Consider the following 18,492-nt stretch of genomic DNA (forward strand, 5'->3'; position numbering starts at 1 on the left):
ATATATATATATATATATATATATAATACTATTATATATATATAATTATCAAAATTTTCTTGTTATGGATATCTTAAAGAATACAACAAATAAAGATAGTTCATTCTTTTTGTTTTGTTTTTTGTTTCTTCTTAGTTTATCCTTTTAATTTTTTTTTTTGCTCTATTCCATTTGTTCTTTGGCCAAATACATACATTAAGGTCTCTGATTTTGTTTCAAAAGGGTCCCTTTCCCTGGCTCCCACTTAATCTTTGTGATCACAGTATGCTTCCTCATTATCACACAGGCTGTCACAGTAAGAAACCCAAGAACTTATTTCCTGTGTACACCAATTTAAATGAGAAAACCAGAGTAAGGGAAATGCCAAATGTACAGTACTTCATAGTAGAGAGAGAAAAGACATTCATAAATCTATTTACAACATACTTTTGTCATCTTGAATTATTTCTTAAAAGGTTATAGTCACTGCAGTCATCATATAACTATTTACTCTTATTTTCTTCTAACCTTTGTATCATAAATTTCAGCATGCAGGATATTTGGATCCTGAATCTTTTTTTTCCCAATGTGACCTTGACAATAATACCTTTGTATTCAGGTCATAAGATACTAGAATCATGTTTCATTCTTTCTAAAGAAGAATGTTATGTAATATACAGTTATGACCCAACACAGGGATGGACCACTGTACATTCTTGGTGTATACTATTAGCTGACCATTAATGCTTCCTGGAATCTCTTCTGTGAATTTCTAATTGGTAACAGCAATATCTCACTGAAGATATGCCAAGTTCTTGCCAAATACCTTGGGATACCCATTCGCAAATTATCTTGCAGCTTCTTTATGGAAACCTTTCGAATATCAGACTGGGAATTCTGTCACTTGAGGAAGCACAAGTTTTTGTTATCTTCTAGGCAGCTCCTGGCTGAGCCCAGCTCCTGGCATAGAACAGCATTCTATAAATGTTCAGCAAAGGAATGAATGTGCTGTAGCAGAAGTGGGTCTATTCATGTTTTCCAAATGTTGTAGAATTATGTGATTTCAAGTATTTTGTTGCTTCAATAAAAATGTTTAAAGAAAAAATCTGCATTTCATTTTTTATCCAATCTGATAAGCAAACCATATTTTGTGCACTACTAAACTATTTGTATGAATATATTCTGAGCTAATTATTTCCTGTAAAATAATCAGTTTACTAATTTTGATACTGACAACAATTCTGTTGTAGGCATATGTTTCAGAAAAAAATAAAGAAAAAGAAAATATTTGCCAGCTGAACAAACTTAAAAATATTAGCAGCTCTGATTCTTCCTGATAGTGACAGTTATTAGTAGAGATCTGTGGTTGGATTATTTGATTATAGCATCTATAGGTGACTTCCACAAACTATTTTTTCCCTAAAAAAAATTCTGACGACTAAGAAGCAAAAACAAAAATAAGAAATCTGGTAAAAGTAAGTCATTTCTAATGACTATAGTATTTTCCCAAGTGCTGTTGAGAAACTGGTATTTTGGTGTAAGATTATTGTATCATATTGTAAATATTTTATATGTTGCTATAGAACCATTTTGATTAAATCTTTTAGAATTCTACTTTGAGCAATAAGGTTATCAGTGAAAAAAAAATGCAATTTCAGTTCTTTAGCTGCAAATGATAATCTTAGTTTTACTAAGATCCACCAGAGAAGATGAAAGAGAAAAAGAAAAGTAGGTTCCTAATAGACTAAATTATCAAAATATCAATAGCATAGCACACAATTCCTGGCATTTTATATTTTGTTAATACATACGAGGTATTTGCATGATTTCTGTAGCTATTAAATGTCATTTGAATGTGTTATTGGTCAAAATATCATTATCTAAAGCTAGGAAGTTCTAAATCTAAACTCAGTTGCTTGTTGCTACAGATTAATTAATTCTGGCAATTTTCACTAAAATTGTTTTAAAGACCAAGGAACCTCAGTTAAGAAATTTTATGAACAGAAATCTATACAAGCTATGGTCCTAAGAATACGTAGTTAGTATACTATCTCCTTATGATTTTATTTATTATTTTGCAGAAAGAGAAATGTACCCTTCCTTCATTTTATCATCTCTGGGATGACATCGAAGATTTATATTTTCTTCAGGAGTGTGCTTTAACTGATGGGACAAGTAAAAAAAAAAATCTTTTCTTTTATTATGAAAACAATTTGATGCTCACAATGAAAATGTATACTGACTGAAACAAAACCAGTTTAGTATCGGAGAAAAAAGTACTAAGAAGGTAGCAATTACCAGCCCAATCTCTCTACTACCTACTGCATTGTAGTAGTAGCCACATGGTTACTGAATGATGGTGTGGAGGATCAAAGTGGAAGCAGCATCAAATTCATAAGATGTTGACATTTGGCTGATTTTCTCACCAACTAAAGGTATCCAGGAAACAGGTAAACAATACCATTGCTGGAGTAATGAATTCTTTTGTTGAAAACCCATGCGCAAACATAAAAGCAGCAAGTGTACACCCAATACAGAACAATGTTTCCTCTCCTACCACTTTTTGGAACTGAGCTTAACTGTGATGCCTAACTGGAAACCAGCTGCCTAAAGATGCCCAGAGCCCAGGATCACATGTGCAACAGAAGGCAAAGATGATGAAGCTTCATATATTTTCCCCTTCTTGCTCCTAACTGCTCAAAATTGATTAATAGGGACTTTATGATTCCTTTCTTTTAATCCAAATTTGTTTACTTTTAAGTAAGAATTAGCTATCAGTTATTTATACCTAAAGCATATTTAAGTTGTTTTGTTACCTCTCTCATATATTTGAAGTTTAGGTGGTGATTCTTTTGAGTTCTGAAGAATCCTTCATGACATGTACAATATTCTACTGTATGTCTAATTTATCCACAAATAGTAATAACTATAAGGCCACAGCTTCTAAATTGTAATGGCAAGGACCATTCCCTAAGCATTGAGAAAAATATCTTAGAATTTTATTTTTATTTTGACCTCACAAGTGACAACCCCAACATAAGATCATAGGAAGAAAAATCACTGGATTTTAACAATGACCACTGATCTGAAGAAAATGTATAAGAATTCACATTTTATATAATCTGATTCCATTGAACAATATTTTCCATATACATACATGTATGTGTGTGTGTGTTTGTGTATATATATATATATATATATATATATATATATGAATCATCACATAATATATTTAAGTATCAACTCCAGAAAACCAGTTTAAATCACAAATGCCCTAAGTTGAAGTGAGTGCACAGTTGCCTTTTAAGACACAAACAAAGATTGTCATTTGGTATATTTGTATGGAATGCAGAATAATCCTGGCTGTTGGGCACACGTGTAGATTAAGGCACTCTCACCAGGGTGTCATATCAGACCTCAGCAGTATGTTTTCTTTTCTTATCAATGAACCTGGTGTTGACCAAGGCTTCACATTGTGATTATTTTCTTGCCTCGCTGAATGCTTGTCTTCACTTATTTCATCCATGGATTGTGAAAACATAAGGGACTAAATTAAAATTAAAAATATTTTTGTAGCCAAATTCTTCAAACTTATTTTTGCTACAATGTACTTTTACCCAGATTTTTTAATGGTTTGGAGTAAGGTTTTAGGGGAGAGAGATAAAGGAGAAACAGAGGTATTTCCTACCTATTCTCTTTCCAACAAGAAACATGATATGCTGGCATACTGGTCTTTGATACAGGCAACAATAAGTAGCTTGTTACCTACATGATAATTCTAGTGTTCTAGCCTCAAGTCTTTTCCCTTATTCTTTTATTTATTACTGGCCTATTGAGCTGGCATTACAACTATCAGTAGCCATAATTTGGAAGCTGTGGCCTGAGGCTCTGACCATATTGTCAACCACATCAGGGGCTGATTGACTATGATCCATCACAAGGAAACACCTAATCTAAACTATTTCTGTCAAGCTAAACTACATCTAAATTATTTCTAGGAGACAAGAAACTGTAACTTTTTAAAGATTTAATAGATTCCTGATTCAATAACCTTTCTCAGAAACTCAAGTATCTACTCATTCTTGCTGTCTAAAATTGCATTAAATATATTTGCCATTTACTTTAACTTCACAATTAATTATTTTAATATATGTGAAAAGTCTCTGAATAGCTGGACTTACAACTGTTTTATGCAGATTAACTCAATAGAAAGTGTTCTTATTGATCAGTCTTCCCCTTTTTTCCTGAAAGGTCAGAGATATAAGGGGATTTCTGAGGTTTACTATGTATTTTCTGCCACTCATTAGAAAAGTGAGTCTTAAAAGCAGAAAGATCATAGAACAAAAGCATATAGTGAATATAACTCATGGTAAGAATTCATGATTTTTTCCTGTAGCTCTTGAATATAGCAGTATAAACCTTTGTCCTACTTCCTAAATTTCAGCCTAGAAATTTTTAAAAAAGTAGTGAAAATCAAGTTCTTTCCCTGGCTAGTGTGTTTGAAGTAATCACTTTCCTCTAAAAAGCACCATGTTAAATTAATATTATTTAAAAACTGATTCATACATTAATTAAAAATTAATAGATCAAATAGACTAACTCTGAGCTAAACATCATAGTCTTACTTTATCATAGCATTCTCCTTTTGAACAACTCTAATCTCCATCCTTTGCACAGATTTCAACATAGCATATTCAGAAAATTTATGCTTTTTATTAGGTTTATGCAGATAGGAATAAATCAGTCTTTGCTCTCATGAAATTTACCCATGGGGAAGAATATGAGCAACAATGACATATTTTGATCACTGCTCTAAGAGAATCATGCATCACTTGTGAAAAGAATATAAGAACAGCCAAGTCAATCTAAGAGAAAGTACAAAGAGTGAGAAATTGTGCCCAACTGGAAAATACTTTTAAACTGAAATTGAGGAGTGAATAAAAATGATATATGTAGAGAAGGAAGAAACCAATATGCCAGTGTCACAGTGGTGCCCTTTGGCTTTATCATTCCTACAAAGAAATTCTGGTAGCTTTGTAAAGAGTTTTCAACTCAGTGGAGATAACCAACAATTGGAAGGTGTATTGGACAAAGACATCCTGCAAGCTGTTGTACAGGAATTCAAGTAAAAGTCATATGTGTATGAATGTCTTCTCAGCTACAATGTCCTTTAAAGGATCACATTCTACAATGGAATTCAAACAAGAGGGATTAGCAGGAAATACTACTGTGTCTGAGGGTAACCAAGTTTGACCCTGTAGGTTAGAATGGGAGAGGGCCAGAGTGTACCTATAGGAGTCCTCTTGTTAGGGAAAGAAATACAGTAACAGTGTTTCTGGTACAGTATTTTATGCCCTTCGACATAAAATACCTACTATGCTGTGTCTCAATAGTCAAAAACATTTAACTAGGACACATGCTTTATGAAGAAGTTTTACAGCTGTGTTGCTCATAGGTCAAAATAGAAACTATACGGAAATGTTTTTAGCATAAGACTAATTTTAAAGCAAGTAAGCCATTTTCAGAAAACACTTGGAGTGAATATTTCCATTTTCAAAGTTATTTTTAAAATTGCTTTTCCATATGTGTCTTTGAGTTGATTCAATACTCCAAAACAATCTATTTGAATGACTGTAATGAAGTCAATTCCCTGAAGTCTACTGATGATATATGTTGGCTTATATTTTCACTGGGGACTCTACTGGGAGAATAGTCTAATTCAAATTCTTCTGCAAGTCCATGGCATTCAATGAAGTTAGTTTGGCATGGGGAAATATCTTAATTTAAAACAGAGTTTTACATTGAAAGATGAACTCAACTGAAATTCTGAAAAATGGTGTTTTTGTGTTAATCATAAAACTGCAAAGAGTTTAATGCTTTAATATCCAAAAATATAATGTATTTGTAAAAAATGACATAAAAATTAAATGTTCTAATTATGTGCATGTATGTGGAATATGTAGTATGCAAAATATGTGCATGTATGTGGAATATGTAGTATGCAAAAATATGAATTATTTGTAAAGAATTATATAAAAATTAAGTTTTCTGAGAATCTTCAAAATGTATAAATGAACCCCAAATTAGAAAACACTGCTATAGGTAATTATGTGGTTAAGAAGTATTTCAAATGAAAATTCTTAATTCCAAGAAAACATAAAAAAGTTATACAGTTGATTTCATATACTTGAACATTATTTTTGTAGTCATTCAGTTCAACTTGATAAGATTTTAAGATTTTTGAAAGAGTTACACATATTCTCCACAAAAAGATAAAGATATGTGAGCCTTGGGTTCTATCCCCAGCGCCGCATACATACACACACAGAATAAAGTGTGTATTGAATAAATAAGACTTATTTTGAATAAGTAAAATGTATTCAATAAATTTCTATAGAATAAAAATTTAAAAACTAGTTGTGAACTGAATTGAATATGCAGTGAATTATTATGTTTGTTGTAAATCTTTTTTCTTTTTCTTTTTTTTGGTACCTGGTATTGAACTCAGGGACTCTACCACAGAGCCACATGTCCAGTCCAATAATGTATTTTATTTAGAGACACGGTCTCAGTGAATTGCTCAGTGCCTCACTTTTCTGGAGGCTGGCATTGGACTTGGACTTGTGATCCTCCTGCCTCAACCTCCTGGAGCTGCTGGGCTTACCAGCGTGCATCACTGTGCCCTGCTGGAAGTCATTCTGGTGAAGATGTTTGTTTGCAAAAATATTGGACATCTTTAAAATCATTATAATGGTCATGACATTACAAGAGATTGCATGCAGATAGGAATAAATGCTGATCATGTGGAAGTTCTCATTCCAAGTGTTTATCCTGTTTAATACACAGCAGCAGCTTCTCTGTTCATGATAACATAACCCCTATTATATTAAAACAAATTAATATATATAATGTTGTTACAAAATAGGACAATTATATTAGTAGGGGACATGCATGCTTAGGAAATAATTGAGTTAAATATTTCATTTTAATTTATATAATTAATAATAACTAAAATAATTGCCAGGAGTAAAAAGATTCAAATGTAAGTGTTCTAACATATTTTTTACAGAACTTATGACAAAGAGATCAAAGTTCAAACCAATTAATCTCTTAAAGTTAAATATTTGATTATAGGCAAAAAAAAATCCATCTACATTTATTAAAGTCTTTTTATTTGTGAAATGAAAAAAAATTCTGTAAATGTATTTGTAGATACATATGTGTAAATGCATATGTGTACATAAGCACAGACAACAAGAATAGAAAAATATAGTGCAAATCTTAACTATCATTAGCTCAAGGAATTGTATTTGAAAAGGAATTATAACATATAACATTATATATATAATATGTATATTATATATATATACACACATATATGTATACAGATATACATATATGTGTGTATATATATTTTTGTTTAGAGTTATTATAATGAGTATACATGAATTTTATATTTTAAAAAATACTGTTATTGTATAAATTTAATAAAACCACAATTGTATATTTAAGCTCTCTTTCCAGTTAAATGTTCATTACAATAAAATAGCATTATACTAAACAGCAACAACCAAAAAAAAAAATAGGGTTTAATATAAGAGTTTATCAAACTGGCTGGTTAAATACAGAAAAGTAAGCAATGGGGTAAACTTTCCATTGTGAAGATTGGGCTATATCTTTAAGTGTTGAGAAAACAACAAATGAATTTATATAAACAAAGTAAGGAAGAGTACATATGAATATAGTTGTGGAACTACTAGCATAACTACATGTTTACTTTTATAAATATAGAAATTTAAAATATTCTTATCAGTCTATCCATCTAACTGCTAAAAAATCCTTAAGAAATTAATTCTGATAGTTTGGTAGTACAATTGAGGCTCCACTTTGTGTAATGCTTGCTTTTGTGTTTTGTTTTAAGATGTTGCAAACTAGAAAACAAAGAATAATAATTCCACATTAAAAACTCATAACTATTTGGATATTATAAATAAAATATAGGAATTACAAAAATATAATGAGTTTTCATAATGAAATGTTTTTTTAAAATAAATTTTGACTTGAAGTATGTTTTCAATAGTAATTTAACATCATATAAAACTGTTTCTATGTTAAAAATTTGTTGTTTTGTTTTGTTTTGTTTGTGATGCTGGGAATTGAACTCAAGGCTTACTACTGAGCTACATCTGCAGCCCCCCGGTTAAAAGTTTTTTAAAGGAGATTTTGAGTTGTACATTGATTATGTTATTATAAATGTACAACATATTCTTTTTTTGTTGCATGTAAGAGTAATTCTGAAGTTTCAAAGTGCCCTCTGTATTCTTAAATCTTGTAATTATTCACAAAATGCTTTAAAAACCATAGACCACAGGGGGCTTTCAAAGAAGATTCTACAAAAAGGTTCCAATCCATCATGGATTTAATGTATTCTCTTAAACTCGTGAATATATATTTTATTTGTGTCCATTAAATTAAACTTTCACTATTTTGCAAGACTGTTCTTAAATCACAAATTTTCTATATAGTTTTCCTCTTGATTCCCTTAATATGACTTTCAAAGAATTATACATTTAATCTTAATCCAATAATGCCATTAGACTTTATGGTTTCATTTTTAGAGCTTTAAAAAAAATAAAATGAGTGTTTAAAGTTAGTAAGCATTTACAATTTTCAGAGGAAAAAGTTGAAATAATGAAACTGGACCATGTGACAATAACCTAAATGATCCTTGTTGTGTTTGGGAATCTTGATGTTCATTATCACCTAAACTTTCCACATGCAGTTGCAGTACTTGGAAAGGTCTTGACATTCAAGCACTGTCATCATGCCCACCCTGAAATGCGTGAGTTGGTATTCTAACCTTTCATGAGAATCAAAAAAAACTCCCAATAATCAACAGAGGATATGAAACTTTTTCTTAACAGTATTAACCACAAGGCTTCAGAGTGTAAATCAAGAGATATGAAACAAATACTTTAAAAAAACAGTCTAATGGGAGTTCGCTCTTGCTTTCATTTAATCTAAATTTTCTTTTTCATTGGTGTTCACACGTCCTATGATTTTTTAGAGTTCTAATAGCTTTGTAGCATACACATATTACATTGAAATACTACCTTGTATGCATAAATGTATCAGTTTCAATAATTTCATAAATAAAATAGCCTCTCACACGCACATATGTATTTAATTCTATCTCATTTGAAAAGGGATAGGCCACTATGGAGCTACTTTTAAACATTAGGCTATCCTTCAGAACTCTATTCCTTCACTTTAAGGAAGGGTATGTAGATATAAGAGGAAGAAAGTAGTTGAATGAGTTCTTTTTTTATTTATATATGACAGTGGAATGCATTATAATTCTTATTACACATATAGAGCACAATTTTTCATATATCTGGTTGTATACAAAGTATATTCACACCAATTCGTGTCTTCATACATGTAATTTGAATAATAAGCATCACATTCCATCATCATTTATGACATCATGCCCCTCCCTTCCCCTGCAACACCTCTGCCCTATCTAGAGTTCATCTATTCCTCCCATATTCCCTCTCTTTATTCCACTATGAATCAGTCTCCTCATATCAAAGAAAATATTTGGCATTTGTTTTTTGGGGATTGGCTAACTTCACTTAGCATTATCTTCTATAACTCCATCCATTTACCTACAAATGTCTTTTTTCTGGAGAATTCAGAATAAGACTGGTCAGAGGTGGGGTTGTGGCTCAGTGGTAAAGTGCTTGCCTAGCACACATGAGGCACTGGGTTTGATCCCCAAAACCACATTAAAGATAATAAGAAGAAGAAGAAGAAGGAGGAGGAGGAGGAGGAGGAGGAGGAGGAGGAGGAGGAGAAGAAGAAGAAGAAGAAGAAGAAGAAGAAGAAGAAGAAGTCTGTTCAAAAAAACTAAACAAAGTAATCAAAACAAAGCATGCCATTAACTTCACCAGTAGTCAGAGTCTGACACTATTTTTATCTAGGATACAACACTAAAGGATCAGCACTGTACTTTATATGTAAATGATTATGGAAGAAAAGAAGATAACACAAAGCATAAAAGAAGAGTATTGGAAAATTACTCAAAGAATCCCCAAGTTTTACTGTTCAAAATGTCTAAGCCAGGTGTGGTGGGATATGCCTGTATACCAGGTACTCCATTGGCTTAGGCACAGGAGTTCAAGGGGAGCTTGGGAAACATAGACTCTTTCTCAAAAAAAGCAAAGCCAAGCAAAGAAAAACAAAACATCTGTAAAAGCCTATATAAATCCACTGTTCATCATTATTAATTCTACCTGGATCTTACCTTATTGAAAGTACACTATTTCAACCATGTCTCTGATTTCATGTTTAATTGCTTTTTAAAATTTTTACTTTTGAATTGTGAAACATTAAACAGGATCTAGCAAACTAAAATATTAATTCAGCATACTGTTAAACAAAGTATTTACTTTGTTTTCCATGGTTAGGGGTTTACTTACTCATAGCATTTGTTTTTAAACTTATGCATCTATCTCTGTAATGTGTGTTTCTAAAATTGAAAAGTAATTTCTCCAAGTTTGTTTTCAGAACCAAATAATACTCAACTTTGTCATCTCAAAAAAGTGTTCTTAATATATGCACTTGTAAAGTTGCTCTTTGATAAGAATATATCATATTTAGAGTCAAAATTTAAATATAAAATATTTTAATTTAAAAAATGACAGTTACTTGTCCTCCAAATGTACACATTCTATCTTATTTTGTTGAAATTTTCAAACACAAAGATATGAATGCTGAATAACTGTGATCTAATTATAAGAATGGACTTTAACTGTGTGAAGTATAATACAATACAAAACATTATCTGCAGGTTTAATCAGGAAAGGGAAAATCCTTGCAGGAAAGGACCTCAATACCAAAACAAATAAAACAAAACACCTTAGCCTCCCATCTATTACAGTACATAAAGGAAGTTATTTTTAACTCTGGGCTTGGAACACTGTCTGTTTTAGGAATTCTATCTATTGTATTTAATCGATCCCCTGAACCTGTCATGCTCAGTGCTTCTGTACTACATCTCCATTAACCTATGAGTAAATTAATCAAAAAGGCTAGTTGGCCTTTGCACTTTTAGTGTTTTACTTCTCTTAAAAGAATCTGCAGTCACAAGTGTACCTTCTCAAATTGATACTGTGTTTATACAGGGTAAAACTAATTCCCTGCCCAACCATATTCCCACTTAGTTTTCCAACTTCATATTCCAATTCTCCACAATGGACTCCATTTTTCCATACCTTTACTGTGCACGTAATCATTGTCTTGTGTCAGTTTCCCCTAATGAGGCAATGACATTTCCTTCTGTTTGGTTCTGTCTCTCACTTTCAATTTCTCCTATTTTTGCCCAACAATGCTATGCTGTTTTTAAAGTTCAGTTCAAAATGCTAAGCCCACTAGAGGAACAATTCACCCCTTTCCTTTACTGCTAGAGTTGTATACACCTCTGTTTCTACCATGAAGCCTACGCATCTAAGTAGTGAGATCCTCACTTTTGTGCTGACAGTATCTGAAACTCAGCATACATACATTCAGTAAATAAACATAACTGCTTATCTGCTTATGTGTTTTATGACTGAATTTGGCCTTCTGGTCACTTGTCACTTCTAAGAAAGAGATAATTTCTTATACTTTTTCCTTGAGAATAAAAAGCCTATGATAATAAAAAGGAAATGTTGACTTAATTCATGATGTTGGCATCTGTGACTTTGGGGTGAAGTGTTAAGCCATATTATTTCAGTCAGTCTTTTCTCTCAGTAGTAGGCCTCTTGGCTACAGATGGGACTTAATTGCTCCTTAAATATGTTTAACATTTATGTTTCGATGATATTACCCACTAGTCATTTAGCACTTCTGTTGTAGCTTTGTTATCCTAAACTCATCAATTTTACTATGAATTCTTATTACTCTAGCTCAGAAAAATATAAAAATCTGTAGTTTGTTCATGAGCAGACATAAATAAGTGTCAAGTTCAACAGCTTGCTTTTATGAGAAAAGGATGAGTTAAAATAGTAAGTACACAAACAAAAATTCATGATTGTGAACAGAGTAACCATTATAAAGTAATGGAAACATATATTAATTTGGAGATTTTACTGAGTCTCCTTCCTGTCTAGCAAAAATGTTTAGTTATGTGTTCCATTGTGCCAAGGACAGACTAGTCCTTTCCAGTAACTTACCCTCTGACAGCGTGAATAAGTCTCAATGATGGATAGGCAGTTCGCACTTTCAGTTTATTCTTAAGGATTAATGCATTAACCCATTCCACATGCTTCTCTCCTCCTTTGACCATGAAAGCAGGAATCCAAAGGACACTGTCATTCAGCATGGAAAGTCTATGCACAAATTTTTCTCTGTCACTTTCATTCCGAAAGCCTCCAAATGCTCTTTGCACAACTGATGGATTCATGGTAATAAAATCTGATTTAGTTCCCACATCTGCAGCAAACTCCACCACAGGAGCTAGGTTACACCTGAAGAGGAAAAAAAATAATGGACAAATGACAAATAAATATGAAACATTCACTCATAAAATGACATACATGAAAAGAAGAATGAGGAACAAGCATGGTATTTTTTGTTATTTTTTTTTCTTTTCCTCTTCTTTTTTCAACAGGTGAAGGAAAAATTCCAAAGATAATCTGCCTGGTAAAATTATGTTTTCAGTGAGTCACCATATTTTCAAAAATATTGCTACCAATAAGCATGCACACTACCATTATAAGACTCAAATTGCCACTTCTATTCAATCTGTTGTCTAAGAATATTTTTACTGTTATTTTCATTAAACTATATGATAGAATTCACAGTAAGTGAATTTATGATGACAAATTCACTATGGCTCTGTTGCCATGCAGTAGGCAATATAATCCATATGCTGTTTGTGTAAGTACGTAAAACACATTGGACTTGGTATCTCAATTTGTACGGCTTGCAAGCTTACATCTTTTCAACAATTTCATATATATAACTGAATGAATTCAACTTCTGTATGCTCTGAGTTAAAGGGAATAGTACAATTCTTTACAGAATTTTGCACAAACATATTTGTCATCTGTGGGTCAAGTGGGGAAGAAAAGAAAGAAAAATGTAGACATAATATTTATTAAGTCTTTCTGGGATTTGAAGTAAAAACAAAATAACAACAACAACAACAAACAAACAAACAAACAAAAAACCCTTTGATGTAAGGTCCATTAGGTTTCTTTTGAGGACACCTTAAAGGTACCTTCTTTCCCTGTTAGGACTTCTTCATCCCTAGGAAATGTTCAAGTTAGAAAGAGAAAGAACTTGTGGTTCTGAGCCAAAAGGTCTTGAAAAATGCCTGACCTGATTTTATTCATGTAACTAGGTTCTATTCTTGTATTATAAGACAACTTTGGAAAGCATCATTTGTGATGCTTTCTTGATTCCATCATATTAATTTTGGGATATTTGATGTAATCTATAGCCTTTTAAAAACTCACTATGTTTAATCTGCTTAAAAAAGCAGGCTAAAATCAAATGATGAATGAAAAACTAGATTTTTAACAAACATGAATTTACTAAGAAAAAATTCATTTGAATTTATTCAATCTAAATCATCACAAAATATAAACATACCCCTCACACACACATCCACATGCATACACACACATAAGTAGAACTTCTCTCCCCCACCTCCTTTCCTTTTATCAACCTTTCAAGGGAAAGAAACATTAATAGATTTTCTTTTTCAGTATTTTTACAGATTTGATTTCATTATGAAAGCATCTCACATTTCTCTTTCTCATATATTGTACTGCATTAATTACATTTTTCCAACAGCTAAGTTTTAATTAAAAATTAAGCATGTGTTTTATTAAAAACATTGTCTTGTATATTGTTCTTATATCTCTTAATTAATACATTTTATTTCTTCCCAGATCTTGTATAACACTTAGCTATTGAACAAATCTCTTTCATCTCACACTGTTGAGAAAATTCTACAGTGAGCTATTAAAAGAGAAAAAATGTTAATGTCAAGACATTATCTGTAAATTATAGATTAATTATTATCTTTCAATTTATATATCTTTATACCCACTATATCGTATGACAGAGTATTTGCTTTCACCACTACTTGAGATTGGATATTGTTCATTTCCATCCTGATAATGATATTAGAAAAAGGACTGCCCCGAAAAATAATTGTTACCCATGAACAGATACCAAAGTGAACATTCTATTGTGAATTTCATAGGAGATTAAGATTTTGTATTTTTGAAGTTCTAAAAAAATGTGCTGCACACAAAAGTTAAAAAAATCTAAAATTTTAATCAAGCTTATTATAACATGAATTTGGATACTGTGTAAGGAGGTGTATTCTGAATATCATTATTGCAGTCACTTCTCCTTTTTGATGTAAAATGTCAAGAACACTTGTTAACATTACAGTTAGCATGTTTCTGCCAGGGGAGATGACAGCATACATATTTTTCTGCTACACAGCAATGCTTAGCAATTGCTTTCAGATGGTGCTCACTGTAGAAAAACAGTATCTAAACTCTACTTTCTCCATAACATAAAAGTAATTAGAGCAACCCCCTTGAAGAGAATAAAAATTATATTCTGTTGAATATTGTTAAGAAGAACCTTACTTAAGTACATTATATTTTTAGTTGTTTTTCCTCACCTCATGCTTAAACATCCTATGTCTTATGCCATGTTTGTCAACACCTACTCTTTCAAGATTGATTACATATATTTCCGACACATGTTTGTCTGGGCATTCATCTTCTAAGAAGTGACAAAATGTTCATCAATTAGAGCTGAGGGCTAAACTCGGGTGCTTTTCACTTTGGAAACAAAAGGAAGTTTATCAAATATTTTTGGTGAATAGGATCGATCTAGGAGACAAACACATTTGATGCAACTAAACAATGATAAATGAGTTTAATGACAAGGAGGAGAAACTGGATATCAAATAGTATTAAATCCATGCTTATATACATAGGACATGGAGCAGAGGGGATTTGAGCAATCTGAATCAGGTCTTGTGAGTTATGGTAACTGAGGTATGGAAAACAGAAAGACAGTGACAAATCATACAATATACACTGTGCCAGCTCTTGGAGTCCACTTGTCATGTTCGTGGGAAGGAGTATGTGTAATTTCTCACTGGAAAGAAAGAGTAATACCCCGGTCCACATGTGGCCAGTAAATTGCTCTGTGGTTGAGTCAGATATTTTGTCATATAATTAGCTGAATGTCACATAATCAAGGAAAAGAACTCAAGAAAGCCAAAATAAACCACCAGCTGTGCTGTACTCGGCAGTTCAGTAAACTCAAGAACTAGAGAACATTACTTGGAGCAATATTGCTGATTCAGTAAGATTCTAAACGCATTCTCAATCTCAACGCTTTCATCTTTTTAAAAATTTTAGAGGTTATAATATTCAAAAGTAACTGAAATGTTTCTCAAGGATTTATGAAGTGAAACATGATTACTCATATTAATGTTAACCTCATAAAATAGATGAGTGTCCAGTTTTTAAATGGTGGATTTTTGTGATCCAGAGCTGCTGAGTGCATTTAATAGACTCAAGCTCTATTGTCTTCAGCCAAATCAATTGTTTTTTGTACTGTCAAACTATTTGACAAAACAGAATCAGGATAATGTACATGCAAAATTAGATGTGGTGAGCAAACCTTCTACTTATTCTAAACTGTTCTGGACTCCATTTATTGAGGTTGATTTCTCAATGTTGATTAATTGCTCACAAGAACAAAGCTAGGTCCCCTTGTATTCTAGACCTCCAAATTTTCTTCTGCACACACCATAGCATATCACGCTGCATATCATCACTTCTCAGCATTCTTTACATGCAGAAATGAAGACATTTCCTTTAAATTTAAGGCAATATACAACACTTATTTTAAAATTCATGTGGAAAGTAATGTTTACTTCATGTACAGATACTACAAGATCATAGAATTTCCTTACAAAAAAGTTTCTAGGATTTGTCAATGTTCTCTGCATTTCTCTTAAGTTATAATTCCAAGGTCTAAGCAAGTAGGAGGTCTCTCTTTTATTTACGTAACAGTCATGCACAATTGGTGGATAGAATGCCTTTTCTAGTTATTTTGTATTTCATGCTACCTTACAATGACAGAAATCCGTCCCAAGTGTAATCACAGATATTCCTAATAATATTGATGAGATATGGCTCATTCATTTAGCCATCTGCTTATTCATTCTATGGTATGTTTCACATATTTCTGAACTAGTTACCAAGTTTCTGATGTAAAGTATAGATGGTATACTGAAAATTTTGGAATTTGTACATTCTTAGATATTCAATGTAGACTAAATTAAATTAGAAGAAAACAATTCTAAGTGGGTTATACCCACTTTTTGGTTAATATTCAGACAAGTCCTAACCACATAATTATCATATTTCCTTTTTCTTCTTTTGGCCAATCCGCTATGTCTTTCCTTGTACTAACACTGAAATCTTTCAACCTAAACTATCATTATCAATGGGACCACATTTGCCAGTACACTGGAAAATAGGAGAGTCTCTTCTATTCACAGAGGAAACTTCTGGAAGCTTACTCTCTTCTTGCTTCTTGGCTTCAAGAGCCAAGAGAATAATCTCTGTTACTTTTTTTTTTTAAGCTTTATGGTTACATGCTCAGAAAAGAAGTTGGAATATGCAATCTGTTCATCTCTGACTTCTTGAGGTGAAAGGTAGTAGGGCTCCAATCATCCTGAAACCAACCATTTTTGGATGAGGTCAGGAATAGAATTATCTATATATTTAAGGATGAACCGCAGTAAAGGTGATTAGGAAACATGCCCAAGGGCATGGAGATTATGAAAGAAAAGGACAATCAGGTTTGGAATGGCTCCAGGACTGGAGTTTTAACTGGCTTTGTTTGTACATATGATTTCTTTAGAAATGAGGGAAAATGTCTATATAGTCATCTTCACACAAACCTTCATATAGAAGAAAGTCTGCTTTGTCTTTCTTACCTAGGTTTTAGTCTTCAACACCCCACATTAAAGCAAGGCCATGTTATACTAAGCCATTATGTCATGACTATCCCCAATTCTAAACAGTTACTAAACAAAGGGTTTTAAATACCTACAATATTAGATTAATGTCTGTACATCAGATCTTTTGATGGAATAGGTTACCAAAATGTTAAATAACTACTTGGTAAGACTGTTTGACACATAAAGAACAGGAATAGAAGTTGATTTACATGTAGTCTGGCATTAGGTAGTAAACAAATTACAAGAAATAAAGATGCAAATCATGTTGAAGATTTACATTCTCAGTATACCAGATGAACAGGGACACACACACACATGCACACACACACACACACCATATATTATGACTGCTTAAACATTGATAAAATCCTCAGTGTTATAATTGAATACAAACACCACATTTTGTGAAAATAATGATGTGACTTAACAGAAGAGGAAATTTTTCCACAAACCCAGGTTTGTTTACATTACAGGCAAGGGTGGGAAGAATACTGTCAGATAATTTCTAGGGAAATCCACAGAATGAAAAAAAAGTCAAACTCATTTTACAAAACAGATCTTGTGCTGAGAAATATGTCAGACTATGTCATTACAGACTTTGGTCAAAACAGAAGTGGAATTAATGGTCAAATACACTACAGCAGCAAAGTCACTTTGATTCAGTGACTCCCAGGGGAGTGGGAAATGGGGGGAAGTATACCAATGAGTGGTATAAGGTGTTTAAATCAAATAAAAGTGTTAAATATACACTTAGAATTTATCCAACCTTGAGTACAACTTTTAGGAATAAAAAGTTTCCGGTTACATTTCTGTCCTTAGTCATCTCTAGTAGCAACATTTGGGTCACCTATGTTGCCATCCGTATATGTGTGACATCAGGTAAATTTCTTACCTGAGATTATAATTCTTCTTTTCTGTTTATTGGGATATAATTGAAAAATAAAATATTTCTTGGAATTTTTTTTTTTTGCTTTAAGTAAGACTAACACTGAAATGCTATAGAAAAAAATTAAATGCAATAGTGAATTTCCCCTCAAATTTCCTTTCCCTTTGTTAATAGTGCTTGCTAGAATAAAGTGATACTTTTTACATTATGCTTTTTCTTTTATAATCTATCTTGATTGTAAATCTTTGAAATTCATGAAGAAATGTTAAAAGGCATGTCAAAGAAGATCATTTTGAGATACAGGATGAGAAAGCCCAGCCTTTATGACATTTAGTAAGCCATTTTAGTGGAATTTAGTTTCAGTCTCCTAGAAATTGGGGCTTTAGTAGCGATGGAGCTTAACTACAAATATCTTAATTATTAAAGAAGGCAAATTTTATTCCATAGGCTGTATGGAAATTTTAATAATTCTTTGACATGGTAAACTGCATTTAAAAAAGAAGAATGTGGCTCAAGTGTTCAGGAGAATAAAGCCATCCAATTAAATCTTTATAATGTAATGATTCACATA

At 32.1% G+C, this 18,492-nt stretch overlaps 1 protein-coding gene across 1 annotated transcript in view; it reads right to left on the reverse strand.

Annotated features, from left to right (window-relative positions):
* Window positions 1–18,492, reverse strand: part of St8sia4 (ST8 alpha-N-acetyl-neuraminide alpha-2,8-sialyltransferase 4) — a 93,678-nt gene that overhangs the window by 36,372 nt on the left and 38,814 nt on the right. The window contains exon 4 of the mRNA XM_015483919.2: window positions 12,195–12,488. Within this exon, the coding sequence (XP_015339405.1) occupies window positions 12,195–12,488 (294 nt within the window). The remainder of the gene's footprint in view (window positions 1–12,194; window positions 12,489–18,492) is intronic.

This window comes from Marmota marmota, unplaced genomic scaffold, assembly GCF_001458135.2.
Source record: "Marmota marmota marmota unplaced genomic scaffold, marMar, whole genome shotgun sequence".
Lineage (NCBI taxonomy): Eukaryota > Metazoa > Chordata > Mammalia > Rodentia > Sciuridae > Marmota > Marmota marmota.